Source organism: Cucumis melo, chromosome 3 (assembly GCF_025177605.1).
Source record: "Cucumis melo cultivar AY chromosome 3, USDA_Cmelo_AY_1.0, whole genome shotgun sequence".
Lineage (NCBI taxonomy): Eukaryota > Viridiplantae > Streptophyta > Magnoliopsida > Cucurbitales > Cucurbitaceae > Cucumis > Cucumis melo.
The window spans coordinates 594,755-605,425 of record NC_066859.1 but is presented as its reverse complement, the minus strand read 5'-3'; the positions used below and the strand labels follow the sequence as shown (position 1 = coordinate 605,425).

Genomic DNA, 10,671 nt, shown 5'->3' with positions numbered 1-10,671 from the left:
TTTAAAAAGTGTGTTCTTTGTATTTTTAAATTGATGAAATTTCTTCCAACTTTTTTTTAGTTTTTCAATTTATGTTTAAGTTAATTTTCCAATTTATGGATATATATTGACCATGGTAATCCATTCGTTTTGTATTAATTGAAGGCAGTAATTTTTTAGTAATTGTTTGTGATTAGATAATAATTAAATATAAAGTAAAATGTCGTCTATTATAATAATTTAACAATTTTCATTCAATAAGAAAAAATCAATATGTTTCACAACTTGGACGTTACCGATTTCTAACTGGTTGTCGTTATTGACTCTACACTCTTTGTTGCTCTAGTTCATCATTATTCTCTTGTTGTCGTTGTCGTCGTATAGTTATGGTTATAGTTATGATATGGGGTATGGGTATGGGGTATGGTTAGGGTGTAGGGTATAGGGTTATGGTAGGGCGTAGGGCGTAGGGCGTAGGGTTGTGGGCTATGGGTTATGGGTTATGGGTTATCGGTTATTCTTATTCTTATTTCTTATTCTTTTCTTATTATTATTATTATATTAAATAGAGACCCTCTAGAGACATGTGACCTATTATCTTTCCCATCCCACCTTCTTCTTCTTCTTCTTCGTCGTCGTGACCAAGTCACCGCATGCCTGTTGTCGTTTACCACCGTCCACTGTTTCACCGATGTATTCCAACTGTGTCGCCTTCTTTTCAATCACATTCATCTTCTGATCTCCCTATTTTCATCAAGTGTCTCTTGCCTAGACGAAGCCGAGTCTACATCGTCCATCGTCTCCTACCTTCATCGTTCGACGACTCCAACTGTTCATCTCCCCGTCTTTTGCAAGCCACGACCCTTCTAAGATCTGAGTTGCGTCTCTTCCGTCCAAGCCTAGGGAAATCCAATTATACTACCACTAAGTGATCAAATTGTATTTGACTGAGATAATGAGACTACATGGAGTACTCGTATCGATTATTTCTGATAAAGATGTCCATTTCACTTCTAAGTTATGGAAAGGACTTCAGGCTGCCTTGGGCATAAGATTAGATTTCAGTACAGTCTTTCACCATTAGATTGATGTTGCACCCCCTCCCAAATTACATACTTTAGAACCGAGAGACAACATGATATCAATTGATATCGCTCCCTTTTTGGACGACACCAGCTGACCCTTAGCTTAAACTCAAACCTTTAAACAATTTGCAAGTGAAAGCCATTCATTGTCATTTTAAACTCAAACCTTTAAGAAAAAGATAATTGTATTTTGGGAAGAGAAAAGGTGATATGATGGAATAGAGTTAAATAATTAAGGAGAGAGAATGAATAAATATGTATATTTATTTATATATATTTATGGAAAATTTACATAAATAGAAGAAAATACAAAGTATTTACATTCTATACCAAAAAATGGAGGGCATATATTACTTTTATATTATTCTAAAAATACTCTTTAGCACACTCAAATATTCATGCGAGGAATCGTCTAGAAAAAAAACCCTATCATCTCGGCCGAACTCGACCCCGAGATGGCCCGAGTTCTAGGCTTCTTAACTTCTCTGTCTTCCATCTCGGCCGAAAAAGCACTAGGATTAGCCCGAGAGAACTCAATCTCTAAAGCTTTTTGTCCTTCATCTCGACCGAAAAACACCGAGATTAGCCCCGAAATTCAATTCTTTCTCCAATTTTGCCTAAGATTATTAAGGGTGCCCGAGATACTGTAGACTTAAAACCTAAAACCTAAAAGTAAACCTCCTTTTAAATTGATATTGTGGACTTGATCAAGGAGAATCAAGAAGTTTCTTGGTAAGAGTTCTTTTTTTTTTTCATTGTTTTTATTTAGATATATTAAACCAATGGAAGAAAGATAGGCAGTGAGAGAAGTCTATCACTCTGATAAAACTATGAATGTTTATTTGTAAATGTTGATTTCTTTTTCTATTTTCATTTATTAGGTTCATCCTATCAACAATGTTGAATACAATGTAATGGCTGGTGATAAACTGTCACGTCCTGCCCCACACACCTCCTTAAACTTGTCATGTAAAACGAAACATAATTTAAAAACTTTGAACCATTAACCATTACCATGCAAAGTTAACAGTATCAACATCTTAATTAATGCAATACATCTCTTATTTATTTAAACCCATAAGCTTCTACAACTCAAGATACTTTAATACAAGACTTAAATATGTTTATACTCACTCTTTTCTGTGTTTAATATTTCAGACAAAAGTAGAAGAATCTGGTCAGTGACAAGAAAGATCTATGACTTGCTAGAGGAGAATTACATTTACTTCCGTTTTTCATATTTACGAAATTTTGATTTTAATCACATTTACTAGAATTTTATTAGGTAGTATTCTTCTTGCTTTTGCTAAATCATGTTTTATGTATGTGTGTGAATTTATTTATGAAAGATTTAGTTGTTTCTCCTTTCTTTTAAATGAAAAATGGTTATTAAAATTATTTTAAAGTAGTCAATACCATAGATATTCCATAGAAATGTTGTTTTTTTTTTTTTTAATAACCATTCTATTTTTATTTTTTGTTGTTGAAAATGAAATGTATCTTCTTTCCATTTTCAACCCTGATTTGGATGTTTTAGAATGATTGAATTCTTGATTAAATCAAGCGAAAATAAGCTTTTTATATTTTTTAGCTTTTAAAATGGTTTTTTGAACTATTGGTTCAACGAAGAATTTTGGATGAAAAGCAAGGCCTATAGTCCATATAGTACTTTCAAAAATAAAAATAGAAAACAAAACGGCTAGACCTAAATTAAGTTAGGCCATGAAAAGTGATTGTGTGCTGATATAAGTTCAATTAGTGCATTGATGTACTAAACTCACACCATGTTATTTACAAATCAAAATCCCTTTACAACACTAACCTTTTGGCTTCAAATATATTTTGTCGAAATTTCATAAAAGCATATACTTCTTCATATCCTACTTGTTCAAAATTTATTAACTATTTAAAGTAAAGGACCAAATTACAATACATTGTTAGCTGGTAAATAATCTAAACATAAAAATAAACTCAGGATTATAAGTCAAAGGGTAATAACAAGACCATTGAACCAATTCATTAGTGTAAGAAAATCCTTCATATGCTTTACAAAATCACGTTTATATATAAACTTAGGATTAAAAAGTCGAGTGATAAAATAACACCAACGTTGAAATAACTCACTAATGTAAGTAAATCTCAAAAACATTTGACAAAATCATGTTTGGTTGGTCCTAACTACAAACATTTTCTTTTACACAAGGCAGCCAAAATCGCGTGATGAACAAATTTTAGGTAAATAAACAATCACTGTCAGTGAAACAAGAACCAATTTTCCAGCCTAAAGAGACAAACGAGGAATCTTCTTTACTTTGTTGCATGAATCAAATTTTGATACGATACCTCATTATCAATAACTTCTATCATATCTTTTGATTCAGGCTTTTCCTTTGCATGATGCTGGCGCTGATAACAGCAGATCTTTACTTGGATATCGTAAGACTGGGATTGGTAAGTTCCCTGTAAGATATATAGCTGAAAGTAAAAAAAAAAAGTGTCAATATCAACCGCTTAGACTTCAATACCCAGCCAGCATATGATAGTCAACAGTATAGGTATAATAATGGAATATACGTTTTTAACATATCCATGTTACACATAGTTAATTGTCAACAATAGTAACCACCTCTTTTTCTATTAATTCCACTTTCTAAATCTTAAGTTCTTAACATGAACGATCCCATAAGACTCTGGTTTATAATAATCGGTAGTAGCTCGGATATGTGTAGAAATTGTATCGTGTTGATGCAATTAAGTGATGAGATCAAGTTGACCCACGTGGTCATTTCCATGAGTAAATCAGACTGGGAAGGCAGTGTGTGAATAATATAGCATATCAACATTACTTCACAAATGGAAAGAAGCAAAAAGAGGTAAGGTGGCCGTTCATTTAATACTAATGAGACAGAAAAAGGTAATATCAACTATTCTTTAACAAAACTACATACATCAAAATTAGCAGTAAGCATAAAGACCAACTAACCAGCTATAGCCTCTCATTTCCTTGTTTTATCAAGTACTTCAATGTACTTTTTCGGAATCCCATATTGTTCGATCAGATGTCTTGCCAAGTCATCAATGACTCCACCTTGGACCACAACTTCATACCCTTTTTTACCTGAATTTGATTTTACAAAATGCATCAGGAGAATCCATATATTCAGAAAGAGAACAATAAAAATTATCAAATGAATGTTGTGTTCATTCGGAATTTTGGCATCCTATCCTTAGAAAGTTAATATCTTAACCAAAAGAATTGAAAATTTGCTAACATCATCTAAAAAATTTCCCCATCAAGAAGCGAGAAAAAAATAGAAACAAAAGGAAAAGAAGAAGAAAGTACAGCATTCCATACTCCATGCAATTGATAACTTATTCATTTCCAAATGTTGAAATGAAAATTCCTGATATCCATGCGAGTTTCCCTTGATGTCAGAAGTAATGTTATTGCAAAAACAAACAACTCTAGCTTTTCCACTCTCCTTTCCTATTAGAAAAGTCTCATTTAACTCCTCTTGTGTGGTCTCCCCCTTCTTTTGTAATTTCATACCACCATTGAAAATTGTTTCTCTTGAGAGAAAAAAAAAAAAAAAGCAAACAAGCAAACAAAAGAACAAAAAAATATGTAGACAGGTCATATTACCAGGCAACTCTGCCACCGTCGTACTGCAAGCACACTTTTTCTGAAGCTCTGAAGCCAATGCTTCAGCATCCAACAAGAACGTTTCCAACCCAGAAAGTCTTGTCACTTTCTTATTTCCTTGGCGTCGCTCTGTCATTATTTGAATAGTTTTTAATGCACCTTTGCGAACAACAGACTCACTTCCTCTTGTTACAACGTGATGAGGTTGCATCCGGCTGATAAATGTTGAGCCTATATCTCTTTTGTGAATTTCTGTAGGATACGTTGTTCCTTTCTTAATGGCCCCCTTGAACAGTGCATCGCATAATATTGCATCTAAGACCACTCTAGACTTATCTGTCGGTTTCTCCAATTTTTCTTTCTCGACGTATTCGAAGACGATATCAGTAGCCTCTGCTGAAGTGTAAAGTTTGCTAGTGTCTGCCCCCACAGCAACAAAAATGGGATTGACATGCACACTTGGCTTGTATATCTCTGCTACTTCAAGCATTTTATTGGATGAACTTTCTTTCGGACCATGATTATTGCTCTGGTCAATTTTCTCTACCTGTTGCTTCTCTGGTTTAAAGGACGTATAGTCTGGATGCTTACGGTTAACAGAGTACAAAACCGTCTCTTTTTTATGCTTGTCTTCTTTCACTGTAATCTGAAACAAATAAACAATATATTCAATGCACATTTGCACAATAACAAGTGATATAAGTAAGCATTTCATTTTGTTGTTTTTCCCTAATAGGAACCAAGATCTTCAGATAATGTATCCAACTTCAAAATACCAGCCTTCATCCGATAGTAAACTGAAAATTGTGCATGTTTTAGGAGACAAATAAAGGCAGAACAAAGTTTGAGATGGCACTGTTTTTTAAATACTTTGCCTTTGCCTCTCTACCTTTTTTTCTACTGATAAAAAACAAATTCTGTTCAGCATAAAATGGTAAACAAAAAGTGGGGGGACTAATTTCCAATCCTAGTGACGAACTCCAGAAGGTACTTGGATTCAGTTAGTTATATTTTGCCTCCATGATGAATAAAATCAAGAAATAGGAATTTTCATTGCAATGGTGGTTGTTGTCTATGCTAACATTTATCATTAGAAAGCACATGAAAGATTAATATTTACAAGCCTTCTTATGTACCTGGTCACTAAGATTTGAACCCTATCATAAAAATAACTGAATTATAAATTGAACTTCATGCCTATTTTTCAATCTATATACAATACACCTGAAGACGACATAGCTCGTTCTAAAAAACCAACTAGCAAAGCATAAAGATGAACTATGTGTGGTTTTATTCCCTCTGGCTCAATCATGACTATGAGGTTTTAAGTTCGATACAAAATCAGCAGTTCATTTTAAAACTAAGAAGCTGAATAGAAGTAGCATGAGACATACCAGTCCAGCAGAGGATTTCGCTTGCAACCACTTAGACAATTTCTTGTAGGAAGATTTCTTGATGTCTAGCATCATGCCAGGAGGGCGACAAGGCAATACATGATTTGACCTACATCAGGCAAAAAGTGAATAAAGTATAGTAGAAAATCAAACGATGGGTCTTCAAATTCACAATATTAAGCATTCAAGTCAAGAGCTTCTCTATCAATCAATAGACGTTTTGAGGATGGCTTCTCTATCAATCAATAGACGTTTTGAGGATGGCTTCTCTATCAATCAATAGACGTTTTGAGGATGTTCCACCCTCCGCCACCCCCCCCCCCCTCTTTTTTCTCCCACGCACACCACCCCTAGATTTGGTTTTCAAGTTGTATTATATCATTTATTTTCCCCTTTTCAAGTATTATGGTCTGTCTTACTTCTATGTCAGTACAGTTCTTTTAATACAAAAGATTAGTTCTTCCGCAAATAGTTTCAAAAAAGAGTCAAATTTCATTGAAGATATACTAAAGGGCCAACAGCCAAAAAGAAGAATCATTCAGAAAACACAGATGTTCCTAGTGCTGCGAGCCACGATATGAATCCCAACACTGGTAACAGTGGAAGTATGGTTCCCTAGACTACTGCCCTTTACTACATAAATTTAGAATAACACTTGGATCGTGAAGGAATTGTGAATTTGCATCAAATATTCCATATGATTAAACTAAATGGAATATCTTTAAAAACTTAAGCCTTCAGAGGGAAGCAAAACAAAGCCCTCCTATGTCAGAATTTTAAGACAGGTCAAAACTTCTTACCATAGCGTGCTTCCAGGAAGTGGAAAATCTTTGTCTTTCACTGTTGTGTGCAGGGCTTGAAGAAGACATTTATCCAGAAGCTTGTCGACGTCCTCAGCTGATAGAGTGTGCTGCACCTTTGGTTCCTCAGTGGAAATATCATTTACAACCTTCAAATCATTCACACCAGAAACAATTTCATCAATTGTTGAATCTGTCTGTGCCGTTAGAACAACGCCAGGCTCATCAAGAACATCGGTTGTAGTTTCATCAACAGATCCCCCAACTTCTTTATCGCCGCTGTCATTCTGTCCATAATTTGAAGCATCATCAGTTTCAGTACCTTCATAAGAGTCATCAATTTGTGAAGATGATGCCAAAGCAGGATCGCCATATACAGCATCTTCCAAAAATCCTGCATTGGGCACATAATGACCCTCTACCGATCCCCTGAAAAATAAATTCAAGAGAGAAAATCGCGTCATGCATCAATAATTGATGACTCTATTTCTAAGCCAATTTGATCAATCTCACCAAAGGGAATCCCTGTAGTAGTGTAGAATTCTGAGAGCCTTTCCACGTAAACCCGCTTTTAATGCTTCGGTGCTACTCATGGTGGTAACACCAACCTGCATGAGATCTTCAGGTTGAATAGAGTGCTAACTTGTCTTCACAACCAAAGTTAAATTGCAACATGAGATCAAATTTCAGTGGAACTTACAGCAATTGGAGATGCATTGCCGGGGACTTTCACAGCCCATGGTTCCCCAGATAAAAATGAAGGAAGACCTTCAGCAGGAATGTGAATACCAGGGAACATCAAGTCTGCTCCTCCAATCACAAAGCGAGAGACTTCACCCCCCTTCAAAAAAAAGGCAGGCAACAATTCTGGTACCATCCAGAGTGCAAAAACTACAATGGAATTGAGAATGTTACTAAAACCAATAAGACTGAAAGACAGTCGTTCAATCCAAAAATAACCAAAATGCTGCAAAGGAAAGTTTTAGGAACCCTCACAATAAGTAATCGCAGTGGTGAAATTTTTAATAGATTCTTAGGATCAAATACCTGTGGGGAATATTTCGTTTCCTCTCCCATCAACGTCAAAAAACATTGGAAAGCCTCCTTCAACGCTATATATGTGAACACGATTTTGAAACTTGGCAACGGAAAACTCGACCTAAAACATATTAATTTAGGATTGATAGCATGAAGTACAGGGGTAGATGATAATTACTAAAGAAAACAAAAGTAAACTCTACGGTTGGCAGTGATGGAATAAATATAATACTTGTAAAGGAGCTTTGACAAAATATACCAATAAGTCAAGAAGACCATAATCTCCCAAAGGTCCTCTTCACTCTTCTACTCAATCTGCTGCCATTTCTTTAAAATTGAGCTATCTAGTGACAAATTCTTCTCCCTCCACGAAATGAGTAAATATTGAAGGCATAAAAAAAATATGTTTAGTTTGGAAGCTACCCACGCAAGGGTTCATCTTAATGCTAGTACCAAAACAACTTTTTTTTTCAGGTGGATAAGAATATTAGAGTGCAGGATTGATCTTATACACAAGTGATGTTCAGCGGTAATTTAAACAAAAAGTGAGGGAAAAAAAAGTCTCAACGTAATCTGGTAAGGTGTTGCTATTGTTAAATTAGGACAGACAAAATTGATTGGAAAATAGCAATACCTTGGGAGGAAGCAAGAGATCAATATCGGCATCGGAAGGTCCAGGGAACCTTTCTTTAACAGTCCTCTTCAGCTTCTTCCTGTCTGCACCAGATAATCTCTGCTGCAACTTCGCTTCTGCCGCCTTCTTGAACATGTTGTTCCTAAATCGTTTAGTCGCTGGAGGTGGCGGAAGGCGGAGAGTGATGAAAGCAGCGGGGAGAGAGGACCGTGGGCGTAGACGTAGCCGATGGGATGATTAATGTTAATTTAGGAGAGCGGAAGCAGAGTGCAAAGGCTTCGTGCAGGTTCTCTAGCCTTCCTATTAGTTTCGGAGATGGGATAGTTCTGGAACGGTGATGACATATACCTAAACGGTGATTCTGTTTCTTTTTCTTTTTAATTATTAACAGATCTTACGATAATTTCCTGACCTATTTTCAAATATATCAATATGGAATAAAAACATTTTAAGATTTGCTATATTTTTACTATAAAAAATTGTAAAAAAAAATAAAAACATTTAACAAATATTTATTTCATTCATCTTTGTACATTCTGTTAAACTAATTCTTTTTCTTTTTTCTTTGAGAAAACTAAAGCAGCAAACAAAACTAAGGGAAAAAAAGCAGTTCTCACTTAGAAATTAAAAACATATTTTATCTATCAAGGATATTTCAACTTTTTTCGAACATCAAAGACTCGAGTGCAATGGGGGTCACAACTTGGTGGTTGTAAAAGTGGGGTCACTACTATAATTTAACACTTCAAACTTAATATTAAAATACAAAAATCGAGATATGTGCTCCATGTCATAGTTGTAACCTTTCCAACATAATTGTGCGGCACTTGTTTTATTCCATCAACAAGTCAGCCGTATAAAATCTGAAAATCACATACAAATGCGCGATATGATGTAGACTCCCTTCACGTTCTTGAGAAAATTGTCTTATAAAATGTGAGAGAGAAAGGAAATAATTGAAAGCATCATAAATGAAAGCATTGAAGACTGTCGATTGCAAAGAAAAGCTAAACTTGCAAAGAGCGCGACAAGGTTTGGTCGGGATTCAAATGTCTCCCTTATAGTACATTTTGAACATTTTTAGCCTTGACAGGCTTGCATATGAAAATTTGCACTATAGCTCGGCAACACAAAAAGGAAAGCAACAGACTAAACTACGTACAAGACATAAAGACAAAGTGATTTAATGGTATTTGGGCATACGACCATAAGCAAACAACCCCTTCGACAAGCATGTCCGTGACACGCCTGTAGCGGGTAATCTTATTCTTAATTATCTTAATTTAATTTTGACAATGGTTGAAATTATTTTGGGTATTAGTTGATTTAATGGTTGAAATCTTTGATTTCGTAGAAATTAGAATTCATCAGATATTTTGGGAAAATATCTAATTAATTATTTGGAATTGGAATTTATGATTGAAATTGTTTGTTTTAAGTGATTGGTAATTAAGGAAATTTTGATTAATTATACATGCTTATATAATTAATTTATTTTGAAGTTAAAATAATTATGTTATATGAAGATAATATAATTATTTAAGGATATATATTATTTTTAGGAAAGACAAAGGTGACGTGATTGGAGAGAGTGAGATTATTTGAGTTAAAAAGGGAATTTGATGGATTTTAAACGAAAAGAGATGAAATGAGATTTTATTGAAAAAATAATAAAGAAAAAGAGAAGAAAATAATAATAATTTTATGTTATTATTAATTTTCTTTAAATAGGACCCTTGGGATACGTGTGCCACTATTCATGATCTTCTTCCTCAACAAAAAAGAAAACCCTAATTTTTTTTACCTTTACAAACCCTAACCGCCGCAAGTCTGCCGCCCAATCGCATCTTCTCCGTCGATCGCCGCCGCCAATTTCCATTTTTGTTTCGCCTCTTCCATCGTCTGTGGTTATGCCGGTTCTCCGTTGCGCGTCGACCGTCTTTTGTCGCGTCGTTCTGCCCGATAGCCGTCGACGAGCATCATCGATCACCGATCGTTGATTTCGCAAATGCCTGAGCCTTCCTTTACCCGAGCTGTCTTCAGCCACGAACTCTGAGCCGCGCCTTAGCCGACCCAACCCGAGTTGTGCTTGAGCGAG

General features: G+C 35.1%; 1 protein-coding gene across 2 annotated transcripts; it reads right to left on the bottom strand.

Annotated features, from left to right (window-relative positions):
- Positions 1-3,158: 3,158 nt before the first annotated feature.
- Positions 3,159-8,939, bottom strand: LOC103485399 (uncharacterized). Of its 2 annotated transcripts, XM_008442969.3 has the most exons (10): positions 8,574-8,723; positions 8,199-8,303; positions 7,949-8,060; positions 7,602-7,792; positions 7,415-7,509; positions 6,902-7,330; positions 6,102-6,210; positions 4,708-5,353; positions 4,048-4,182; positions 3,159-3,539 (listed from the first exon to the last, which is right to left on the bottom strand). In XM_008442969.3, the coding sequence occupies exons 3-9, from the start codon at positions 7,992-7,994 to the stop codon at positions 4,061-4,063; spliced, it is 1,638 nt and encodes a 545-aa protein (XP_008441191.1). In that variant the 5' UTR covers positions 7,995-8,060; positions 8,199-8,303; positions 8,574-8,723; the 3' UTR covers positions 3,159-3,539; positions 4,048-4,060. The 2 variants fall into 2 exon arrangements, with proteins under 2 accessions (XP_008441191.1, XP_008441190.1); XM_008442968.3 differs by lacking the exon at positions 8,199-8,303 and having other exon boundaries at positions 8,574-8,939.
- Positions 8,940-10,671: the final 1,732 nt, after the last annotated feature.